The 23,929-nt window shown below is 49.2% G+C and overlaps 6 protein-coding genes across 9 annotated transcripts; 3 read left to right on the top strand and 3 right to left on the bottom strand.

Annotated features, from left to right (window-relative positions):
- Positions 1–320: 320 nt before the first annotated feature.
- LOC127029728 (histone H1.03) lies at positions 321–1,106 on the bottom strand. Its single transcript, XM_050915516.1, has one exon. The coding sequence runs from the start codon at positions 1,104–1,106 to the stop codon at positions 426–428; it is 681 nt and encodes a 226-aa protein (XP_050771473.1). The 3' UTR covers positions 321–425.
- Positions 1,107–7,582: 6,476 nt separating this feature from the next.
- On the top strand, positions 7,583–8,947 carry LOC127029738 (histone H4-like). The gene is made up of 2 exons (XM_050915527.1): positions 7,583–7,609; positions 8,166–8,947. Exons 1-2 carry the CDS (start codon positions 7,583–7,585, stop codon positions 8,457–8,459), a joined length of 321 nt encoding a protein of 106 aa, XP_050771484.1. The 3' UTR covers positions 8,460–8,947.
- Positions 8,948–9,142: 195 nt separating this feature from the next.
- Positions 9,143–9,980, bottom strand: LOC127029734 (histone H2A type 2-C). 2 transcript variants are annotated; one of them, XM_050915524.1, is made up of 2 exons: positions 9,900–9,980; positions 9,143–9,794 (listed from the first exon to the last, which is right to left on the bottom strand). In XM_050915524.1, the coding sequence occupies exons 1-2, from the start codon at positions 9,978–9,980 to the stop codon at positions 9,591–9,593; spliced, it is 285 nt and encodes a 94-aa protein (XP_050771481.1). In that variant the 3' UTR covers positions 9,143–9,590. The 2 variants fall into 2 exon arrangements, with proteins under 2 accessions (XP_050771481.1, XP_050771480.1); XM_050915523.1 differs by having other exon boundaries at positions 9,143–9,980.
- Positions 9,981–11,413: 1,433 nt separating this feature from the next.
- On the top strand, positions 11,414–11,964 carry LOC127014133 (histone H3). Its single transcript, XM_050893259.1, has one exon. It carries the CDS (start codon positions 11,414–11,416, stop codon positions 11,822–11,824), a length of 411 nt encoding a protein of 136 aa, XP_050749216.1. The 3' UTR covers positions 11,825–11,964.
- A 741-nt stretch (positions 11,965–12,705) lies between these two features.
- Positions 12,706–13,757, top strand: LOC127014105 (histone H2A type 2-C). Of its 3 annotated transcripts, none has more exons than XM_050893203.1 (2): positions 12,706–13,067; positions 13,370–13,757. In XM_050893203.1, exons 1-2 carry the CDS (start codon positions 12,706–12,708, stop codon positions 13,530–13,532), a joined length of 525 nt encoding a protein of 174 aa, XP_050749160.1. In that variant the 3' UTR covers positions 13,533–13,757. The 3 variants fall into 3 exon arrangements, with proteins under 3 accessions (XP_050749160.1, XP_050749178.1, XP_050749169.1); XM_050893221.1 differs by having other exon boundaries at positions 12,706–12,786; positions 12,892–13,427; XM_050893212.1 differs by having other exon boundaries at positions 12,706–13,427.
- Positions 13,758–13,766: 9 nt separating this feature from the next.
- LOC127014203 (histone H4) lies at positions 13,767–14,539 on the bottom strand. The gene has a single exon (XM_050893398.1). The coding sequence runs from the start codon at positions 14,537–14,539 to the stop codon at positions 14,228–14,230; it is 312 nt and encodes a 103-aa protein (XP_050749355.1). The 3' UTR covers positions 13,767–14,227.
- Between the last annotated feature and the right edge of the window lie 9,390 nt (positions 14,540–23,929).

Here is a 23,929-nt window from a genome sequence, read left to right as displayed (position 1 = left end):
GGAGAAACTACGGGGAGCCGCAGCATCCCGCGCCCCCCCCTCCCCCCCCCAAGAGCCGGGGTGCTGTGAGCGCTGCCCCAACTTCTACGGAGACTTTGGGCTCGCACCGATTTTTTGCGGCTAACGGGAAGCTATTTGCACCCACGCCCGCGAGGGTGTGCTCAAATGAACTGTACCGCGGTGAACACTGCTGCGGTGCCGCCCGGCACCTATGGAAAACAAGAGCGTAGAAGTTTGTTCTGTTACCGGATCGACCTCAGTTAAGCAAAGGCAGTGCCAAAGAAGGCAACTTAAAATTGCGCGCACACACACACAATAGACTCGTAAAAAAAAAGCGTTTCAGTTCTTTTTAGTACAACGTGGGTGGCTCTTAAAAGAGCCGTTGGGTTTATCTGCAAGGCAGACAAGATTTTTTTCAGGACCACTTACTTCTTCTTGGGGGTCGCCTTCTTCGCCTTGGCCGCTTTGGGCTTGGCCGCCTTCGGCTTGGCAGCTTTAGGCTTCACCGCCTTCGCCTTGGCCGGGCTCTTCGCTGCTGCCGCTGCCTTTTTGGGCTTGGCAGCCTTAGTCACCTTCTTGGGGCTCTTGGCTGCTTTCTTGGTCGCGGTGGCCGCCGGCTTCTTAGCTTTCTTGGGGCTCTTCTTCGCTGTCACCGCTTTCTTGGGCTTCTTCGCGGCGCTGGTAGGCTTCTTGGCCGCCGGCTTCTTCGGCTTGGCTGCGGCCGCCCGCTTCTTGGGGGCTTTTTCCTTCACTTCTCCAGGCTTCTTGCTGAGGCGGAACGACCCGGAGGCGCCGGTGCCTTTGGTCTGCACCAGGGTGCCCTTGCTGACCAGACTCTTCAGCCCCAGCTTGATGCGGCTATTACTTTTTTCAACATCGTAACCGCCGGCAGCCAGCGCCTTTTTGAGCGCGGCGAGAGAGAGCCCCTTGCGCTCCTTGGAGGCGGACACGGCCTTGGTGATCAGCTCGGTGACGCTGGGGCCGGCGGGCTTGCGGGCTTTGGAGCCGTCCGCCGCCTTCTTCGGCTTCTTGACGGCCATAGCCTTGGCCGGGGCCGGAGCGGCGGCAGCGACGTCGGGCGCGGCAACGGGAGCGGTCTCGGACATGGCAGCTTCCGCGCAGTCAGCCCGAACAATAGCGGCGCCGTCACCGCCGCCCGCTTTTATAGCAGCGTCGGGCGCGCTGATTGGTGCGGCCCGCCCCGCCCCGCCGGCCGCCGCCGCACCCGTTGTGTTTCTTCCCGGTCCAAAAAGGGATTTTTCCTCCCGAAATTTACTGCCGATGCACCCCGTTTCTTCCCGGGCGGGGAGGGAGGCGTCTGTCCTACCAGCTAACGGAGTTTCCCGTTGGAAGGAGCAGAAATGAGGGAAAAGCGACCCCAGAAACTCTGCGGCGTGGAGCCGCAGAGACCTCGGGAGAGAGAAACTTTCGTTTTATCTTTTAAATTAAAATTGTACCATCGGCTAAATGGGCACAGCCGGCGTGAAATCTTGTGCTTTAGAAGGTCCTCTCCAGAGCAGGGGAAAAAAATGAGTGGTTTGAACGGTTGGTCTCAGGGTAAATTGATATTAAAGCCGAGGAAGTAACACAGCTTCGCCCCGTGGTCCCAGACGCGGATGCAGAGCTGGCTCCCTCGGCCGAGCCGCTTCCCTCCGAAATCACACAATCCCGCTCAGTGTCCCTTCAGCGACCACGGTGTCTTAGCTAATGCCTTTTGGGGAGACGTTTGTGCTTTAGCAGCGTGTGTGAAAGCCGATGTTACTTTACGTGAGCTTAAGTATTTCAGTGGAACAAAGCACCGACGTGCCCCTCTGAAGGCTGACGTTCCTGTCATTGTACTTTCAATGTAACCTTAACGAAGTCGCTTTCGTTTCTTAAACTCAGGAGTCAGGATAGTTGCAATTGCAATATATCGGGTTTTAGTCTTAAAACGCATAAAAAGTACTTGTCTTCGCATCGCGATTTGTTAAAATTGATTGGGAAATAGAATCTCTGGTGTAATGAAATTTGAACTGGACGGGGAGTTAAAGCTGCAAATTCGGTCCTTTGAGGGTATGCTCGGTAATCAGGACACTTTATTATGCAAAGCTGATTTCTTTGTTCTAATGAATGAGTGTTGATGCTGTGATTTGCTTTGATAACAGCATCTGGTGATTCGCCGCTTTGCTTCTTTCAGAAGTAAGATAGGAATTTTAACCTTTTCAAGAGGCTTCCTTCCCCGGGTCAGTGGCAGCTCCATCTTCCAAACAATGGATGAATTCTCACTTTCTTCCTTCGTTTTCAATGGCATGTTGCTTTCTTTCTAATATGAAACATTTAACAGTCTGCCTGCAATAATATCGTGTTTCAAACACTAGATACCGGGCTATGATCAGCCCCTAAAAACGGGTGAGCAAGGGCTAAAAGAAAGTGTAACAGGGTGAATGAAATGACGGTATAACGTAGAGTTCCCGCTGCCTGGGACTGTGAAAATACACAAATACGCTGACTTGAATCTCCATGTGGCATTCGAGAAATGTCATGTTCTTTTCTGATTACGCGTGTTTAACTGAAAACGCTAAAGGGCTACTTTCAAAGCAAGGACTAGAGTTGTTCTAGTAATTTAACATACCGTTTTTTTTCTCTGCTTGGAGGTGAAACGTGGGAAGAAACACACCTTTGTGAGGTCCCCCAGCGAATGCATTTTAGCCTGTAAAAAGAAGGTAAATACGTGTTTTCGGTGATCTGGCTGCGATAACGAACATGACAGAACTGCAAAGTGTGAGACTGCAGAACGGTGCATTATGTATTGATTAAACACAGAAATGGGAAACTAGTTTTAATGCCCATTTTATCTGATGGTTATTTCCTATAATGAGGGAGGATTAAGGTCCTCAGTGACATGACAGAACACTGTATCAGAACTGCTGACACTCTGAGGAAAAGATTTTTTCTAAACTAGTAGTAGTGACCCCATGGTAACGAAGAATGGAGATTTCAACTCCTCCCAGAGACAGTGGAGCTAACATTTTGTAACTTTCTAGTCCATTGATATCTGTATATAAGTGATTTGTTTGTTTCAAGGTATTCACATTTAATGGCAGCTTTCTGTCAATATTCTGGACTCGTACAACAAGCAATATTGTCATCCTGATCAGTCTTTGAAAGGTTCCTAGTAATCTTTTTATTTTTGCCGAATTCTTTAAGGCAGAAACGGACTCTGAGATTCCTGGAAATAGAAACAGAACATTCATTTTTTGCTTTCATTGTCATGATTGTTTCTTGACTTACTTGGAAACTGGAAAGTGTTTAGAGATTTGATTCTGGTCTCTCAAGCCCATCAATACTCCATGTAAGATATATTTCTGTACATCGGAGATATCCCTGTCCTCTATGTGAGAGATTTGTGACCAGGAAAAGACAGATTGGTAGTATCAGGCTGTGGGTTTTCATAAGAAACAAACATTATGATCTTCTCTACAATGTAGGTCAAATCAACGACAGGCATAAACCAGAAGACAGGAAAGGCAGACCTGAGTGTTGAAGCAACTCGTAGATCATTTGCCTCCCTCTGGCTCTTTTATTCAGTTACATTTTGCTTTTGAATGTTCAAGCATAATATCCTAGAACTATCCAAGCATTTGGATTGTAATCCAGTAAGTGGTTTTTAATTTCTCAGCCACTGTAGACTAAAATTTAATTTTTCAGCCACTGTAGAATATACCCCAAAACAGAGAGCATGTGCTCAACACAGGAACTTGGTGCAGTTACATAGGTACAGCAGGAAGGCTTCCCCAGGCTTTGATATTCCATTATTTCTTCAGGCAGAAGTTTTATTTGGGTATTGCCACTCCATCCATGGAGCAGCATTCCTTCATTTTTAGAATCAGCAAGTGTCAATAAAAAGACTGAAATATTTTACTAAAATGTTGTTACTTTCCTTCCAGGAAATAAACACTTTTATGAATTAGCACAGGCTTATGGAAAGATTCTATCCAGAGTTTCTTTAAGAAGTTACTAGGAAAAAAAAATGAACCATTGACAGGAGAATGTGATGGGTTCAGGATCTGCATCAAAACCCCACACCTGCTTTGGATCAATTCATCTTCATGCAGACTGCTTACTGAAACTGGACATCTATCCTTGCTCCTATTCCAAAGGAGAAGGGGGTAGGTAGTACCAAATGATTGTTGCCCTGTGTTTTAATGCCCTCTTTCAAAGCCCATGCCAAGCACAGGTGTCCTAATGTTCAGTAAATTGTGAATCCCTGCTTCCTTCTGCTGAAAAGAGTCATAGGCTCCCATTGTTTTCCTCTGCACCTACTGACATTTATTTTCCTGAATTACTAGGCAATTAAAAATGTCCTATAATAAATGCCGATGCAGTATTTTCATTACCACCATGCACAAATGAACAGCAGCCAATTTCTTCACCGTGAATTGTGGCTTCCACAATGGTGGGGCTGTTGGCTCAGTTGTAAGGCAAACTTATTTTATTCTTCTGACAAATTCCTGGATATAGGCCATAGCTTATGGTGAGATATACACTACAAATTGTTCAGAAGAGTCTATATTCCACATCTGAAAGACATCTCAAAATATTTTTTTTTTCATACAACAAAACATGCCTTATTGTCAGGAAATGGAATCATTTTTTACATTGCAGAAACACCATTCAAATACAGATGAAAACTACTTCTCTATCTTCCAGCCTTTGTCCACTAGCACTCTTGAGAGGACAGAAACCCTGCTGCTCAGCATGCAGAAGCTCCAATGGACCGGAACTTTTCATTTTTCTTTTTCTCTCATGTGGAGCAAGAGCAGTTTCTGACACAGCATTAGACCTAACAGCTGCTGCTGGAGCTGGCTCAGGGGCGTAAGGAAGAGAATGATAAGAAGGAACAATTTACACTTATCGACAGTATAGATCTAATAATAAGTACGGACTAGAAACAATAATCTTCCAGGTCACAGATTCCCAAAACTGATTGAAGAATGAGGTGACCTACAGTGTTTTTCTAAAAATCATATTAGAGCTCCTTCCAGAATTGCAGGGTTAGGATGTGAAAGGGGCCTTCCTGCCCACAAGCAACTGGCACTTACTGACATTTGGAAACCCCACATATGGCACAAGCAGATAAAGTTTTGGTATAGTACTGAGGGAAGTCAAGGATGTTTGTGAAACTCCTAATGCACTTGGAATTTTTTTTCCTTTTCCTCCATGTGGCAAAAGCACTACATGGAGTTCCCCAACTCCACTGATACCACTTAGCCTAATTCCTATTACTGTGTAACAGCCCAAGCTCTGAAGGCTACTTTAGACCAATCTCTAGGTATTTCTACACTGAAAGGAATGTCTCTCTGCCTGCTTCAAAGCCAATCAATGCTGAAGTTTTAACATTAAAAAACATACAATTAAAAAAAAAAGAAAAATTTGTAACATAAGAACACAGAAGGACTTCTTTTTCTTTCAGTTTCTATTATGCTAACATAAAATATCGATTGCCTCTTCTACTAAAAGAGAGAGACCTACATTCCTCCGTTAATTCTTGAAGCTCCCTTGTCCTTTAATACCACAGTGATGAATCTTTTAGCTGAACATTTACATAACACAAGAGAACGATTTACCTATAACCTAATGGCTGCAAACTGACAGTGGAATGAGGCAAAGCTGTCAAGAGAGCTTCCACCCAGTTTTTGGCACTTGGAATTCATGAGTAAACCCCCCAAATTCAGGGGACAGTGTGTCCCAGAAGCCTAAAGACTGCCGCTTTGTTATTTTGTGAAGATTTTAACTCCTGCACATATAAGGAGATTATCAGCTTGTGCTGGTTTTGGCTGGCATAGAGTTAATTTTCTTCATAGTAGCTAGTATGGGGCTATATTTTGGATTTGTGCTGAAAACAGTGTAAATATTACAGGGATGTTTTAGTTATTGCTGAGCAGTGCTTACACAGAGTCAAGGCCTTTTCTGCTTCTCACACCACCCCACTAGTGAGTAGGCTGGGGGTGCACAAGAAGTTGGGAGGGGACACAGCTGGGACAGCTGACCCCAACTGACCAAAGGGTTATTCCATACCATATGACATCATGCTCAGCATATAAAGCTGGGGGAAGAAGAAGAAGAAGGAGGTGGGGGGGATGTTTGGAGTTGTGGCGTTTGTCTTCCCAACTAGCCATTACGTGTGATGGAGCCCTGCTTCCCTGGAGATGGCTGAACACCTGCCTGCTGATGGGAAATGGTGAATGAATTCCTTGTTTTGCTTTGCTTGCATGTGTGGCCTTTGCTTTACCTAATAAACTGTCTTTATCTCAACCCACGAGTTTTCTCACTTTTACTCTTCTAATTCTCTCCCCCATCCCACCAGGGGGGAATGAGTGAGCAGCTGCTTGTTAACTTAGTTGCCAGCTGGGGTTAAACCACAACACAGGTGAATTCTTCAGCGTGTACTGAAGTAGAGAGGGTGGGGGAAGATAATCAGATGAGTCATAACTGAGTAGAAATGTAATTCAGAAAAGTGTCAAATATGATGTGAGTGAAACATTGCTTTCTAAGGCTTCTCATATGTGAAAGTGTTTAGGGGCATATACAGGAACAAAGGCCAGGGCAGCCCTTTCAGAGTGATTTCTACTGTTTGCTGCAGTTGGGAGTAATTTTGAAATTCAATTTACAGCTGACATGCTCACATTTCACATCTTTAACACTGGTCCTCACTAATGAAATATAAAGAGGCCAACTTTGTGCTTGTAACATGTAAATCAGAATTTCATCTGCATAGAAAAATATTTTTGTGCTGATTTTCTGAAAAACAAACAAACAAAAAACTCCCCAAAAACCAAACCCACAAACTGAGGTTTTGTGGCGTCTCATCTCTAGGCTGATGATTTATGAAAGTAAGAAGCCAAGACGAAAATTGTAAGAACAATTTAACTGGAGATAAGCTGAAAGAACAGGGAACTGAACTAAGAAAAACCGTAAGAAGTGTTTTCTGAATTTTCACGGATACTTAATACTATATTTGCTATAGTTGGCCTATTGCTTTATAAATTATTAACAATTGCTCTTTATCTTCTAGGCAATTTATATTTATTTCCATATGAAATGCTATTTAAAAGAGTTCTGGGACACACGTAGGCCCCAAACCCATATCTAAAAAAGGTAAACAGGAGAAAGGAAAATAAACTGGACATATTGTTTCTGACGATCATATTCACTGTAAACTCTACCTCTTTCAGGTAGTTTATAACATACTATCGTGTTCATTGCCTGTATACAGTACCCAGCATCAATAGAACTAGAGATTAAGAGTTCAAGGATTTGGTGCTATGTACAAAGGAAAACAAAACAAAACCAAGATCTGTGCCCATTCTTGGAAATAATTAGTACTCGCAAGCGATAGGGTAATTTATACACAAATGTTGATATATGAAAGATACAGCTGTTGTACTGCACGTATAGCAATACAGTGATATTTAAAATATTCATAAGACTGTGAAAAAGAACAACAACAATTGAAAATCCAACAGATGCTCCTAACACTTATGTCATCTTGTCTAAAAAGTAATCAGAAAATGTCTGAAGAAAATTAAATGATGCCCAGCAGATGGCAGGAGAGAATAAGACCGGCGAAGTCAGGGAAAGCAGCTCCCAGCCCTTTTCGGTACCGCTGTCCCAGGCGAGCGCTGTGCCAACCCTCTCGAAATGTTCGCGGGGGCCGCAAGACGACCGACTCCCGGCGCATGGGCGCGCTGGGTCGCGATCCACTGAGGCACTTGAGACGGGGCCCCACCGCCCCCAGAACGAGGCGGCCGCGCGGGCGCGCTCGGCCCCTGCAGAGAAGGAAGGTCTGGGCGCCGCCGCCCCGCCCGGAGGGGAACGATGCCGGGAAACGGCGCTTCAGGGGCACCGGGTCTGGGGCAAGGCGAGCGAGGCGGAGACGGAGGCGGGGACTGGCGCGGCGAAGCCGGCCGGGGCCCCGGAGAGGTGCCCGAGAGCAGCGAAGGGCGAAGGTCCCGCCTCGCCGCGCCCGCGGAGGGCGGGGAGGCGCAGGCCCCGCCCTCGCCAGCCGTGCCCGCCCCTGCTCCCAATCAGGTCGGCTCCCACCACATAAAGGCCGCGGCGCGGCCAGTCTGCTGCACGCAGCTCGGAGCAAGCGAAAAGCAGAAGGTATGTCTGGTAGAGGCAAGGGCGGGAAGGGGCTCGGTAAGGGAGGCGCCAAGCGCCACCGCAAGGTGCTGCGCGACAACATCCAGGGCATCACTAAGCCGGCCATCCGCCGCCTGGCTCGGCGCGGCGGCGTGAAGCGCATCTCAGGGCTCATCTACGAGGAGACGCGCGGCGTGCTGAAGGTGTTCCTGGAGAACGTGATCCGCGACGCCGTCACCTACACCGAGCACGCCAAGAGGAAGACGGTGACGGCCATGGACGTGGTCTACGCTCTCAAGCGCCAGGGACGCACCCTCTACGGCTTCGGCGGCTAAAGCTTTTCGCTCCCAGACCATCTCGAGAACCCAAAGGCTCTTTTAAGAGCCACCCACTTTCTCTTTTGAAAGAGCTGTGTCGCGTTGCGTGGGTGTTGGTATATTTGTGCTTCTTTGTTTTGTACGCTCCCATCATCCCTATTCCCCCCACCCCCATTTTTCTTGCGGACGGGCTAGTCTTGCAGGTCGGCTCTGCGTTCCTTTCTAGCGCCCTGCTGCTGCATCATTCCCCTTCCCACCTCTTCTGCCGCCTCTGCTTTCCGGCAGCTGCTTTCGGAAGAGCCTGCTGGGGCGCATTGCCCTGCAAGGCGAGCGCTGTGCTGGTTTGTGACTTCCCGAGGCATTTCCCGATGCCAGGAAGTCCTGGAAAATGCCGGGGCCTGAAGGGCGAGCCCAGCGCCTCTCTTCAGCGGCTTTGTTTGGGAAAAACACGGGCCAAGGAAACAGTCCCCCTGCCCCAACAAAATAAAAAGGAGGAAAAAGGCAAAACCCGGCTCTGTTTCGCCAACTTTCCTACTGCAGGGCGGCGGATCCTTCGTTTTCTCCTGCCTGCACATGCGCGAAGGGGGGAAGCTGCAGTGGCTACGCCGGGTTCGCTTCAACCGGCAGAGCGTGGAAGGGACCTCGCTCTTGCGCGGGGGGGGGCTGGCGGCCTCTGTAGCCAGGCCAGGCCCCATCTCCGGCGGCGAGCGGGTTAAGCGCCCTCGCTCTTTCGAAAAGCCCGCGCGGGCAACGATTGGCTCCGGGCGATTCCGCGCTCGGCAGAGCCCCCGCTCTGCTCCGCGGGCGTTCGCCGCAGCGCAGCCCCCGCCCCGGGCACTGCCCGCCCGGGAGAGCAGCACGATCCTCCGCCCGCCCCCTAGCCGGAGCGGAGGTGCGGGGCCCACGAGCAAAACGCAGACTTCCCAGCCGCGCCTGAGCTCTCCGGCATAACTGGGCCAGGGCGGCTACCGAGGGGAGACTCCCCCCTCCTCTCAACGAGCCAACCCTCCCGCGAGAAACGCACGCACGCACGCGGTTCCCCCGCCAGCCGCTCGCTAGCATCCCAAGCTCCTTCTCGAGACTGTGGGTGGCTCTGAAAAGAGCCTTTGGGTTTCGCTTCTGTGCTCGGGACGCTTCTCCAGGCCCAGTTTACTTGCTCTTGGCTTTGTGGCTCTCAGTCTTCTTGGGCAGCAGCACGGCCTGGATGTTGGGCAGCACCCCGCCCTGCGCGATGGTCACCTTGCCCAGCAGCTTGTTGAGCTCCTCGTCGTTGCGGATGGCCAGCTGCAGGTGGCGGGGGATGATGCGCGTCTTCTTGTTGTCGCGGGCCGCGTTGCCCGCCAGCTCCAGGATCTCGGCCGTCAGGTACTCCAGCACGGCCGCCAGGTACACCGGGGCGCCGGCGCCCACCCGCTCCGCGTAGTTGCCCTTGCGCAGCAGCCGGTGCACGCGGCCCACGGGGAACTGCAGCCCGGCCCGCGACGAGCGCGACTTGGCCTTGGCCCGCGCCTTCCCGCCCTGCTTCCCGCGGCCGGACATCCCCAGTCGATCGCTTGCCCGCTGCTACGCTCCCGCTGCTACAGAAAAAAAGCCCGTGAGTTACTCGCGCCCTGAGGCCCGCCCTTATATCCCTTCCCTTTGCGCGGCCGGCGGCTCCTGATAGGCCGAGGCGCCTACCGGGGAACGCGCACCCAATGGCGGAGCGAATCTCCTCCTGACCAATAGCGAGGGGCGCAGCTCTGAACGGCCTCCGCCCGCGCTCTCGAGGCGGCCAATGACGAGACGGGAGGGGCGGGCTTCAGCAGACGGCTGCGCCGGGACGGAACGTCCACTCCCGCCGCCGCAGCCCGGACCCGCGGCGGCCGCGCCGCCCCGTATTCGCTTGTATCGTCTCTCTTTTTTTTTTTTTTTTTTTTTTTTAATTGTTTTAAAGCAGCCGGGTCGGCAAAGCGCGGGTTGGGAGGGCGGAGTTGAGGAGGTAGAGAGGAAGAGAGAGACAGCGTGGCTGTGTCAGTGAGCGGGAGTAAAGCGGGCGTTACCGGGAGAGGGCAAAGGCAGTACACCTCCCGCCGTTGTTTCACGCTGGGTCTTTTCCCCGCGGGAGGATTTCGCCCCTTTCCAACACCGGGTCACCCCAAAGCTTTCCGACCTTCCAAAGCTGTATGCGCTTCTTTGCATCGGGAAACCACCACAGCTCGCTCCTTTTGTCGTGTTGTGTCGTCCGCCCCCCCGCCCCGCACAGAGGGTAACACCGGTTGAACACGGCCTCTGCATTCACTGCCTGGTCACATCTAAAGCTTCAGTTACAGCCTTTGATTCCTATGCTCATCCTCTAGTCCTCTTTTCCTTAGTACAGTTGATGTGTTCATGTAGTGAATAGGGACTAAAATGGGCTGATATTTTTCCTTCTTTGATTAACCTTATGTTTTCTAATATCACGTTTCTCGTTATTCTTTCCAATTTATTGTTTTTAACTGTTTTTTTCCCTCTGTTCTCTTTTTATTTTCTCTATATTTCTGTAATATTTCAAAGTACTTAAATAAAATTTCTATATCTTCCAGAGAAATTTTGTACTTGTTAGCTCTGCACGGAACTGTCGATACAAAAAAAAAAAAAGGAAAATCTCACAGTGAAAGTAAAATAGTCTTTTAAAAAGGAAGTCTTAATTATTAACTCAGTGCCTAAAACTTTTAAAATCAATAGCATATGAAGGCTTACCAGAAATAGAAAAAGTATACATGGATAAAAGAATGGCGGTTTAGGCGGCACACAGTATACAGCAAGAACAAAGACGCAAAGGGATAGGCGGTACCTGCCAGTGGCGGGATTTTTAAACTTTGAATCCACCAATGAGACTCAGCATGTACCCATCCGCCTATCAGAGAAGGCACTAGTGCTATATATACTCCTCGAACACAGGCAGGGTGTTAGTGCTTGTGGTCGTCCCTACCTTAGTTTTTAGCCTGTGAGCGATGGCGCGCACGAAGCAGACGGCGCGTAAGTCGACGGGCGGGAAGGCGCCCCGCAAGCAGCTGGCCACCAAGGCGGCCCGCAAGAGCGCGCCGGCCACGGGCGGCGTGAAGAAGCCGCACCGCTACCGGCCCGGCACGGTGGCGCTGCGCGAGATCCGGCGCTACCAGAAGTCGACGGAGCTGCTGATCCGCAAGCTGCCCTTCCAGCGCCTGGTGCGCGAGATCGCGCAGGACTTCAAGACCGACCTGCGCTTCCAGAGCTCGGCCGTGATGGCGCTGCAGGAGGCGAGCGAGGCCTACCTGGTGGGGCTCTTCGAGGACACCAACCTCTGCGCCATCCACGCCAAGCGCGTCACCATCATGCCCAAGGACATCCAGCTGGCCCGACGCATCCGCGGTGAACGTGCATAAACCGGTTTAGAACATTACCATGTTTATTGAAAAAATATTTTAACCAACACAAAGGCTCTTTTAAGAGCCACTCCATTCACAATAAAAAGAGCTGTAACACTGCGATAAAACCTTTTTTTCCTACTATTTATGTTATATTACAAAACTTGCCTAACATTCATTTTATTGAAATATCGAGATAAAAGATGTAAAAGCAGCAACTGAACTTTTAGATAGAAGGAGCGAGCTGTGGTGGTTTCCCGATGCAAAGAAGCGCGTACAGCTTTGGAAGGTCGGAAAGCTTTGGGGTGACCCGGTGTTGGAAAGGGGCGAAATCCTCCCGCGGGGAAAAGACCCAGCGTGAAACAACGGCGGGAGGTGTACTGCCTTTGCCCTCTCCCGGTAACGCCCGCTTTACTCCCGCTCACTGACACAGCCACGCTGTCTCTCTCTTCCTCTCTACCTCCTCAACTCCGCCCTCCCAACCCGCGCTTTGCCGACCCGGCTGCTTTAAAACAATTAAAAAAAAAAAAAAAAAAAAAAAAGAGAGACGATACAAGCGAATACGGGGCGGCGCGGCCGCCGCGGGTCCGGGCTGCGGCGGCGGGAGTGGACGTTCCGTCCCGGCGCAGCCGTCTGCTGAAGCCCGCCCCTCCCGCCTCGTCATTGGCCGCCTCGAGAGCGCGGGCGGAGGCCGTTCAGAGCTGCGCCCCTCGCTATTGGTCAGGAGGAGATTCGCTCCGCCATTGGGTGCGCGTTCCCCGGTAGGCGCCTCGGCCTATCAGGAGCCGCCGGCCGCGCAAAGGGAAGGGATATAAGGGCGGGCCTCAGGGCGCGAGTAACTCACGGGCTTTTTTTCTGTAGCAGCGGGAGCGTAGCAGCGGGCAAGCGATCGACTGAGGATGTCCGGCCGCGGGAAGCAGGGCGGGAAGGCGCGGGCCAAGGCCAAGTCGCGCTCGTCGCGGGCCGGGCTGCAGTTCCCCGTGGGCCGCGTGCACCGGCTGCTGCGCAAGGGCAACTACGCGGAGCGGGTGGGCGCCGGCGCCCCGGTGTACCTGGCGGCCGTGCTGGAGTACCTGACGGCCGAGATCCTGGAGCTGGCGGGCAACGCGGCCCGCGACAACAAGAAGACGCGCATCATCCCCCGCCACCTGCAGCTGGCCATCCGCAACGACGAGGAGCTCAACAAGCTGCTGGGCAAGGTGACCATCGCGCAGGGCGGGGTGCTGCCCAACATCCAGGCCGTGCTGCTGCCCAAGAAGACTGAGAGCCACAAAGCCAAGAGCAAGTAAACTGGGCCTGGAGAAGCGTCCCGAGCACAGAAGCGAAACCCAAAGGCTCTTTTCAGAGCCACCCACAGTCTCGAGAAGGAGCTTGGGATGCTAGCGAGCGGCTGGCGGGGGAACCGCGTGCGTGCGTGCGTTTCTCGCGGGAGGGTTGGCTCGTTGAGAGGAGGGGGGAGTCTCCCCTCGGTAGCCGCCCTGGCCCAGTTATGCCGGAGAGCTCAGGCGCGGCTGGGAAGTCTGCGTTTTGCTCGTGGGCCCCGCACCTCCGCTCCGGCTAGGGGGCGGGCGGAGGATCGTGCTGCTCTCCCGGGCGGGCAGTGCCCGGGGCGGGGGCTGCGCTGCGGCGAACGCCCGCGGAGCAGAGCGGGGGCTCTGCCGAGCGCGGAATCGCCCGGAGCCAATCGTTGCCCGCGCGGGCTTTTCGAAAGAGCGAGGGCGCTTAACCCGCTCGCCGCCGGAGATGGGGCCTGGCCTGGCTACAGAGGCCGCCAGCCCCCCCCCCGCGCAAGAGCGAGGTCCCTTCCACGCTCTGCCGGTTGAAGCGAACCCGGCGTAGCCACTGCAGCTTCCCCCCTTCGCGCATGTGCAGGCAGGAGAAAACGAAGGATCCGCCGCCCTGCAGTAGGAAAGTTGGCGAAACAGAGCCGGGTTTTGCCTTTTTCCTCCTTTTTATTTTGTTGGGGCAGGGGGACTGTTTCCTTGGCCCGTGTTTTTCCCAAACAAAGCCGCTGAAGAGAGGCGCTGGGCTCGCCCTTCAGGCCCCGGCATTTTCCAGGACTTCCTGGCATCGGGAAATGCCTCGGGAAGTCACAAACCAGCACAGCGCTCGCCTTGCAGGGCAATGCGCCCCAGCAGGCTCTTCCGAAAGCAGCTGCCGGAAAGCAGAGGCGGCAGAAGAGGTGGGAAGGGGAATGATGCAGCAGCAGGGCGCTAGAAAGGAACGCAGAGCCGACCTGCAAGACTAGCCCGTCCGCAAGAAAAATGGGGGTGGGGGGAATAGGGATGATGGGAGCGTACAAAACAAAGAAGCACAAATATACCAACACCCACGCAACGCGACACAGCTCTTTCAAAAGAGAAAGTGGGTGGCTCTTAAAAGAGCCTTTGGGTTCTCGAGATGGTCTGGGAGCGAAAAGCTTTAGCCGCCGAAGCCGTAGAGGGTGCGTCCCTGGCGCTTGAGAGCGTAGACCACGTCCATGGCCGTCACCGTCTTCCTCTTGGCGTGCTCGGTGTAGGTGACGGCGTCGCGGATCACGTTCTCCAGGAACACCTTCAGCACGCCGCGCGTCTCCTCGTAGATGAGCCCTGAGATGCGCTTCACGCCGCCGCGCCGAGCCAGGCGGCGGATGGCCGGCTTAGTGATGCCCTGGATGTTGTCGCGCAGCACCTTGCGGTGGCGCTTGGCGCCTCCCTTACCGAGCCCCTTCCCGCCCTTGCCTCTACCAGACATACCTTCTGCTTTTCGCTTGCTCCGAGCTGCGTGCAGCAGACTGGCCGCGCCGCGGCCTTTATGTGGTGGGAGCCGACCTGATTGGGAGCAGGGGCGGGCACGGCTGGCGAGGGCGGGGCCTGCGCCTCCCCGCCCTCCGCGGGCGCGGCGAGGCGGGACCTTCGCCCTTCGCTGCTCTCGGGCACCTCTCCGGGGCCCCGGCCGGCTTCGCCGCGCCAGTCCCCGCCTCCGTCTCCGCCTCGCTCGCCTTGCCCCAGACCCGGTGCCCCTGAAGCGCCGTTTCCCGGCATCGTTCCCCTCCGGGCGGGGCGGCGGCGCCCAGACCTTCCTTCTCTGCAGGGGCCGAGCGCGCCACTGCGCAGAGAGCCGGTGGCCTTGAGGCCTCCGCGGACCGTTATTAAGGTCATGCTGACTATGTCTCATTAGTTCTGAGGTCACATCGCAAGGACTCGATGGTAGTATTTAGAACCGGCTGCTAAATGTAAGAACTGACAGGTCACCTCCGTGGCCTTATGCTAGTATTTGGCTTATATGCTGTAAAGCATCAGGAAAATCACATCTATGCCTTCACCTCAGACCAGAAAGAAACATGCATGTTTTTCTAGAAGCTGGCTATGCTGGACTTTCTGACTATAGCATCACTGGCCACAAAAGCCACAAAAGGCTTTTTCAGCATAGAATTGGAGAAGAGCTTTCATTTTCTGTCCTGTGTCTGGAGTGTTGCTTCATATTAAGTCCCAGGCATCCTGGTCACATTCAAAAAGCATTATATTTCCATTTAGATCACTGCTACTAACTGGATGAAAATTAGTCATGTATGTGAAATGCACAATAAAAATGGCTACGTCATCTATGTGCATGTGTACCTCCATGTTTTCAAAGGCCTGGCGTCATTCTGAGCGGATAGATACTCTTTCTTTCATGTCATACGTTTTCCTTTCACCAGTGTACATTGCCAGTGACATTTCTCTCATTTTGGTACGACTTCACGACTCTGAAAATCAGTCATCATGACTGTTAAATCCATACCTTATTTCTTCTGGCTATCCTTGCAGTCCTTCTTTTTGTAGCTCAGGGCCCACTGGGGCTATGAGATTAGCATAATACCAATATGGAGAATTTGCCTGTGCTCATCATGGCCGAATATATACGTCATTACCCACACAGAGACAGATGAGAGCCGTTTAAGATGAAGGACTCAGGGAGATCTTTGTGAACTCTGACAAGCCTTTGTCTCACTGACATTGGCATTTGGTTCTGCCTCAGTTACAGTGACTCCAGGAGGAAAGGTCTGTGTGAGTGATGGGATCTAAAAATGTAATGGTGAGGTAATTCTTCCTTAGCATCTTTCCACTCAGATATTTTATATAGGAATGTCTCTGCCTGGCCCTGAAGACTCATGATTTCTTTTTCTCTGTTCTTTCAAATGACTTGTCATTCCCTCTGATTCAAACATATTCTCTTCACGTCTCTTCAGCTACAGGAAAGGGGGTCCAGTTCACTCTCTTTGCTGGTTGCCACTTTGTCACACTTCATCTACATCACAGAAAGCATGTTTTCCAGCACCATTTTGTAACGCACACACTGAGGACAATTAACTCTATATAAATTAGATTCTCCTGTATGAAAGGGATACACTCCATGTAGTATACCTGTCCATTACCCATTTGTCCATCTACCACTCCCACTGTACCTATTCCTCAACCTTTTATAATTTGTTATGCTGAAGCCACATCCTAAAGCATGAAAAATGAGAGATGTTATGTCCAGAGAAAGCAATCAATAAACACACAGGAGAAAAATCCATTCAAGGCTGTCCAGTTCAAAGACATGCCCTCTGACTCAGTGAGTCCCTGGTCTACAAATCACTAGGACCTAAGGCATCATTTTGATGAGGTATCAGTTATTGTTCTTACACTCTTTTTTTACTGCCCTCTGTCATAGATGGGATATTGGCCCAGGTGGAAGTTTCCTGTGAACTACTCAGTTCTTCCAGTGTTATGATCATAAGTCTGTCCAGAACGCAATTCAAAGGGCAGCACAATCTCAAGGCTGTCCCACTCACATTGCCCATTCATTTCTCCCCACTCTGGATCCATGCTAATATTCCTAACTGCAGAAACAAGCTCTATGACTACACTCTGTATTCTTCCTCTGTCCTCTCCCAGACTTATGACTTGTGTGTCCCCGATACTAGCCCAATACAGCTGGTGTCTCCTTCAACACTGAAGAGACCATAACCAGGTGACCCTGCTACCCTAGGAAGAAAAAGGCAAAAAAAACCCCAACAAACAACAGAGCTAAGATCATTCAGCATGTTAGGAGAATAAGCATATGCTGTAAAATGAAAAAAAAAAAAAACAACAACTAAAACTGAACAGTTTTCAAGTGTAAGAACCTTTTCTTTTCATTAGTGTCAAATGCAAACATTCTTGTCCTCATCCAGTGATGTGGCTGACAGTGGTAACCCTTGAAAGCCTTTCCATGTACTCAAGCATGCCAAGACCTGTTTTCTTCTAAAGAATTAATAAAACAAGCACAGATTACACCTATGCCTCCACTTTTGGTTCTTTTTTCTTTTTTCTTTTCTTTTTTCCTTTTTCCTTTTTTCTTTCTTTTTTCTCTCTCCCCCCCTGCCCCCCCCCAGGAAGAGGTTTATATAAATGAACGTGCATTAGATCTGGACAGTTAATATCTGAATTACTCAAGTGTTCACCTTATTGATCAGCAGGCCCTTTTCTCAACAGCTTTGGGTAATTTGGGATATTAAGTTTCCTTTCTTGTAGGTGTCTCCTATTGCAGTTTGGGAAAACCCAAAACCCCACCTGGTTCCTCTTTACTTACCACTTCTGTATAGCTGGACACAGGCTGATCCCTGCTCCTAAGTGCTGGCCTTGTGTGCTAGTCTTGTTAACCATACAATTAAATGTAAGATGTTACAAACTACTAACCTCAAACAGCACACAAAAGTTAAACTTGTTATTCTACTTCTTATTTCATGCACGAATCAACCAAAACTTGATTGCATTTTCAGTGTGCAAAACAGAAAAAAAACTATGTCAGGAAGACCAAGACTTAGACTTAATACACTTATTATGGAAGCCAATCCTTCTTTCTGGGACCAGATCATACATGGCAGGTTGCAAGCAAAACAGGTGAAATATATTCTTCTTGAATGTGCCCACAGTGTATGCACATACTCTCATGAAACTGTGAAGCCAGTTTCCTGACTTCCTAACTCTCTGATAGCAGGAGTGCTGAGCGACTGGCCTCATTTGTATATTGTGGGGAAATCTGGGCACCAGTCAGCCCTTCCAGTGCCCCTGGCAGTCTGGATGACATCCTAACCAGGGACAGTGCCACTTTGGCACCAGCCCATAGAATGCACTGCTGCAAAGCATGCACTGTAGAAAACATAAGCTACGGCACTTTTACACACTAAACAACTCTTCAAAACCTTTTTGCTACCTTCTATGGGAAGACAGCCAGCCTATATTGCTGGCACCCAAGTGCTACCTTGCGATACTCCTGCTCTAGAAAGATGGCACAAACAGCCTGGGTTGGGGTTGGGGGGGGGGGGGGGGGGAGTCTTGTGTAACGGGGCAGGGGCTACAGGGGTGGCTCCTGTGAGAAGCTGCTAGAAGCTTCCCCGGCTGCAAATCAGATCTGCCTCTGACCGAGGCTGAGCCAATCAGACATGGTGTTAGCACCTCTGTGCTAGCATATTTAAGAAGGGAAAAGACTGCTTAAAAAAAAAAAAAAAAAAAGCTGCAGCGAAGAGAGCAGTGGGACGTGAGAGAAACAACCATGCAGACACTGAGGTCAGTGCAGAAGGAGAGGGAGGAGGAGGTGCACTGGAGCAGAGTGCTCCCTGCAGCCCGTGGTGAGAAGGCAGGCTGTCCCCCTGCAGCCCATGGAGGTTAGCGGCAGAGCAGAGATTCCCCTGCAGCCCGTGGAGGACCCCATGCCGGAGCAGGTGGCTGGGCCCGGAGAAGGCCGTGACTCTGTGGGAGAGCCCACACTGGAGCAGTTTGTGGAGGACTGCGGCCCGTGGGAAGGACTCGGGTTGGAGAAGCTCGTGGAGGGCTGACCCTTGTGGGAGGGACCCCACGCTGGAGCAGGGCAAGAGCGTGAGGAGTCCTCCCCCGAGGAGGCAGGAGTGGCAGAGACAACATGTGATGAACTGACCACAACCCCCATTCCCATCCCCCTGTGCTGCTGTGGGGGGAGGAGGTAGAGGAACAGGGAGCAAAGCTGAGCCCAGGAAGAAGGGAGGGGCGGAGTGAAGGTGTGTTTTTAAGATATGGTTCTATTTCTCACTATTCTACTCTGATTTGATTGGTAACAAATTAAATTGATTTTTTTTTTTCCCCCAAGTCAAGTCTGGTTTTTGCCTGTGACCATAATTTGGTGAGTGATCGCTCCCTGTCCTTGTCGTGACTCACGAGCCTTTCGTTGTATTTTCTACTCCCCATCCCAGCGAGGGGGGAGGAGTGAGAGAGCAGCTGCGTGGTGCTTTGTTGCCAGCTGGGCCTAAACCACGACACAGCCTTATCTGGAGCCAGTACCTGTTTCACCCCCACACCTCTGAGGAAAACCGGAAAGGCAGCATCACTTAATGAGAGCACCTTCACATGGTGCGTGACACAGTGCTTTGGCTCTCATCGATGGCAGAAGTCCAGCCTACGCAGTGTCTGGGTGCCACCATCACTGCCTGTGTGGCAAAAAAATGGGTTGCCTGCTAACCCAAATGTACCTGACAGCCTGTCACATCAGCACTTGGGGTGTCACCAGCCAGGGAGACGGTGGATTGCGGACCAGCTGTGCATGCACTACGTGCCCAAGGACACTTTGTCCCTCTATAGGTACCAAACATGGCTCTGGCTGGAGGGAGCATGTGGATAGGTCACATTGCTCCCTCGCTCTTATCAGCGTTCACAGGGAGCACTGACACACAAATAGGAAGGAGTGGAGGGCAGAAAGCACGCAAAAGTGCCAGGGTGTTGTGGGGAAGAAGAGTGGGCTTCTCACTTCTCTGAGCAGCCAGGCTTCAGTGCTGATGGAGAGGCTGCTCTGAAAGGACAGTGTGGTGGCACCCTTCCTTAGTGGAATTCACTGTTAAATGCAGGTGAAAGAGAGGCACTGTCGATTCAGGAGGAGATGATTTCTTTGGGAAGCCATGGCTGATGGAGCTTCTGTTAATGTTGCTTATCTTTCACGGACAGTTTGCCTCAGGGCCTGAGGTCCTCAATCACTGGTTGATGACTACATTCAAAGCATGCCAGGGTGGTCCAGAAGACAGTTTGTCAAGTGCCTCAGGTTAGTTTTAGAAGACCAAAGTACTTTAAGACACAAATAATTCTGTTCTTTGATATCTGACTGACAGTGAGGACCTTTTCTTTGCCTGTGTGTGAGAAAAGTAATAATGTGTTAACCTGGTAAACTCCCATACAGTAGAGAACAAAGTGCATCTTTTTTCCTCATTAGCTGTTCTGGGAAGGGTTTTGGCCCCCTGCATTTTTGCTGGGTTTTTTCGCTTTCCCAGGAAGGGCATCCTTCCCAGTGCCTCCTAACTATGGACATATCCAGGTTTTGCACTACATGTTTTCAATTCCCAAATGACATGCCATGACAATGATGAAGGGAGGCCACAATAGGTGCCCCAACCCTTAACCAAGAGTACAGGGAGGAGTGTGCCACATGCCAGGAAGCTGAGTGTACGGGGACAGTCATCCATTGCCCTACCCTATTTGTCCTGCCCACTATAGATGCTCAGCCACACACTGCATTTAAAAGGCCTTGTGTGGCCTCAGTACACTCACGAGTCTTAACAGCAGCAGCAGCAGCAACATTAGTATTATGTAGGCAGAGACTTGTTGCTGAGCTGCAACGAGTTTGTAGTTTGGTAGGTACCACTTTAAAATTGTTTAGCTAAGGGTTAAAAGCTGTTAAACTGTGCTGGCTGGTTTGATCACACAAGTTATTACATTTGTAACTCAGATGAAGGATGAAGTCACTGGGGGCAAGTAAAGCATGGGTGTAACACTGTAATAGGAGTGTAATCATGGTTGCAGGGAGTATTTACACCTCTTTCCTGTGGAACATGTATGCGGGAGTGCAGCACATAACGTAAAGGCCCTCACCGAAATCTCGCTGGAAATTGTCACTTGAAGGAAGGAGAGGGGCTGTGGTGCACAGGCATATCAGCTGTACTTCCTCCAGCTGTCTAAGAATGACTGACCACAGGACTCACCTACAGCAGGTATAGCAGCCCATTAGCCACATTTGGGTGGCTAGCTCTCATGCTAATGCCTCCTAACAAAATTGCTTGAGAAGAACAACTACTGTGCTACCTCTCATTATTGCAAACATATCTAAATATAACCCAGAGCTCATTTTCTTAGGAACAGGTACTGGCAGGTCCTACACCGGAGATGGGAATTTTTGATAGCTCTCAGGTACAGTGCCAGCCCTTGGTGTGGTTCATATGTCTCCTTGCTTATGCCAAGAGGTCTTAATAGATAACTGCAAAAGTTGAACAGACCTGGGTGTCTGAAGGGAAGTGACTTGTAGGGTTCAGATTGCTATCTTGTTCAGGTTTGTGATGTAGTGTGGCCTGCTGGGGTGCCCAGGAGGTGAGAAGGATTGAAGTCGTTCAGATGTAGTAGACATTACAGCAATGCTCTCTCCAAAAGTATCTCTGGAGATCCTGATATCACTCTCCTCCTCTTTTAATGAATGATGAAGCCTACCTCCCTCCAGTCTTATTGGGAAAGCCAAACTGCATGTCGGAGTCTATGTGGCACCTTCTTCATGAAGCCTTTCTACAGTATCCTATGCCTAAAACAGGATTATTTCCTTTTCTTGTTTGCTCAGCTGGAGATGAAACTGCCATTCCTGCCTTTTATATAAACCTTCACCACATTTTTTCTTTGCCTGAGTGCATCTGTCCATTCCTTCTAAACTATCTGCTCTGACTGCGGAGCAAATTCTTTTTAAAATTGCCAAATGCACCTTAACTTTCCAAAATGTTGTTCCTGCCTGAATTTCTTTCATGTAGAGAAGAACAGGTGTTCCAATCAGCAGTTCTACATTGCTGAAGTTATTTTATGTCTTTGCTGCAAAGCCATTAAAAAAGATCAGAGCTTCTCTCTGTGTCATGAAATTTCTGAAGTTACTTCAGTTTATTTTAAGATAGTAGACTGTAACTGTTGGAGATCAGAAGCTGCTACACGTATTCTTAGCTGTCCCTGTTGGGAACGGGGAGAGGGTAGCAACTGCTGGGAGAAAAGCCAGGCAGACAACTGGGATGATGACCATTTTAGCCACCTCAATTTCAGCCACCAATAAATGTGAATCAACACTCTGTGAAGCCACAACTGAGGGCTGGAGTATTTAAATCTCCTCCAGTGAAGGTTACTGAAATAAATGTGTATGAGTTCAAAATAACAAGGGTAGGCAACATGAGTTTTCATTTTGCTGACACGGCACTCATGGTCTATGCTTTTCCTCTGTCTATGTGCTATGAAGTGTCTTGGTAGCTGCTAAATGTCATCTCCTCCCGGCATTGCTACTTTATTTCACTATGTAGTCAAGTCAATGGAAAGTCTCATTCATTGATTTACAAACATATGTAGGATATAGGCTTAAAAAATATATATTTATTTTACTTCAGTTTTGGTAATTTGTGAAGGTATGTCTTCAATATCCACATCCACTCTAATTTATTTCATTCCTGTATCCTTATTTTATGTTACGTAACTTTTACAAACAAGACCTTGAAAGCCCCAATTTGATTAGCCCTTCTCTCAATTATCTTTCTGTTGAAGCATTACAGAGCTCAGGTGCACTTTTCCTGCAACCTTTTTTCTGATATTTTTTTCTTCAAGGGTTCAGGTTGCAATTCTTCCCTTCATTGCATTTATTCATCATTTCATATTCACTGAAACCCAATTTTACAGCAAACTAAATTGTTTTCATGTTATGTACACATTTAGTATTTACAAAGCAGTCATAGTAAATGAAACAATGAAGTGGAAATAGGATTACACTTACCCAAAACTACCTATTCATAAAATCTGAAATTTTGGTTGCTAATATGTACTTAAATACTGTACTCACATTATGTGTTATATCTGAGAATATCAAAGGAAATCAGAGGGAAGGGCTGAAGTATAGTCTCTGAGATTCTCAAATAACTACAAAAGGCAATGGCTAATACACTTGTTTATAATCAGGTACAGATTAATGAAATATCATTCCAGAGCTCTGTTCTGTTCAGCATATTACATCATCTTCCACCAGATATCAATATTGATTGAATTCTTCCTGCTTCTTTAGGAATGACCTATGGCCTACCTCTCCCCTTGTTAAAACGCAGGTTATCAGAAAGTGTTCTAGTTTTTGTCCTGAAAGCATTTCCTCATTTCAGTGATGGCTGTAAAATGCATGAGGAAGAATTAGGTGGATTTTATTTAGAGTGGGAAGAGGATTCAGAATTGGCTTTAGATAAACCTTTGTGCAGACATATTGTGTGAGATGTGTAAAAAAAAAAACCCACAGTAATATGCTTTTTAATTCTACGACTATTAGAGAAAATACATAACAAGATAATACTCTCTGGGCAGGAATAGCATAACTACTAAACTGCTACACTAGGCCTTGCACATCTTAAATTACTAGAGAGACAAAGATAATTTCTGTAAATATCACCAGAAGTTTAGGAGGTTGCTTTCTTTTACAAAGCTGCATTTTGTAATATCAGCTATCAAGTGACTGTTTACTTGAAATTGAAATGCAACATGAAAAGCAAATAGCTTGATTTACTTAATAACTGGTACAGAAATTCATATGGAAAACAAACAAAAGAAAGAAAACACCCAACACAAGGTAGCTGGTTAAGTTTGCCTCCCTTCTACTGAAATTCCAGGAAGACAAAATAAAACAACTGTATGTTCATAAATCTCCAGATATTAACAAATTGCTTATGGCTCTATAAAAAGTGCAATAGGAGGTTGTACGAGACACTATTTCACTAGACTTTAGCGTTTTAGGAGGTAAAACACATGGTCAAAGGAACTGGTTCTTAATCCATATTCAGAGCTGAAAGAAGAGTTTGTGTTACTTCCTCCTCTTCAAAATCAATTTAAACTGTCAAAATAGCTTTAAATCGGCAGATTTCAACTTTGATCCCAAGAAAACCCTCTAAAGAATCAGACTGAGTCGTTGCTGTAACATTTATTTCAAAAGGAAATTTTTAATTTGCAAGGAAAAACAAAAGTTTCTCTCTTCAGAGGTCTCTGCAGCAGCAGCACACGGGATTTATCGCTTCTCCTTTAACTCAGCCCACGTGTTTGCGGCTGGAAACTCTCCCGAACGCAAGTACCTGCT

This window comes from Gymnogyps californianus, chromosome 1 (genome assembly GCF_018139145.2).
Source record: "Gymnogyps californianus isolate 813 chromosome 1, ASM1813914v2, whole genome shotgun sequence".
In the NCBI taxonomy this organism is placed as follows: domain Eukaryota; kingdom Metazoa; phylum Chordata; class Aves; order Accipitriformes; family Cathartidae; genus Gymnogyps; species Gymnogyps californianus.
The sequence above is the reverse complement of the archived record's forward strand: the minus strand, read 5'-3'. Positions and strand labels throughout refer to the sequence as shown.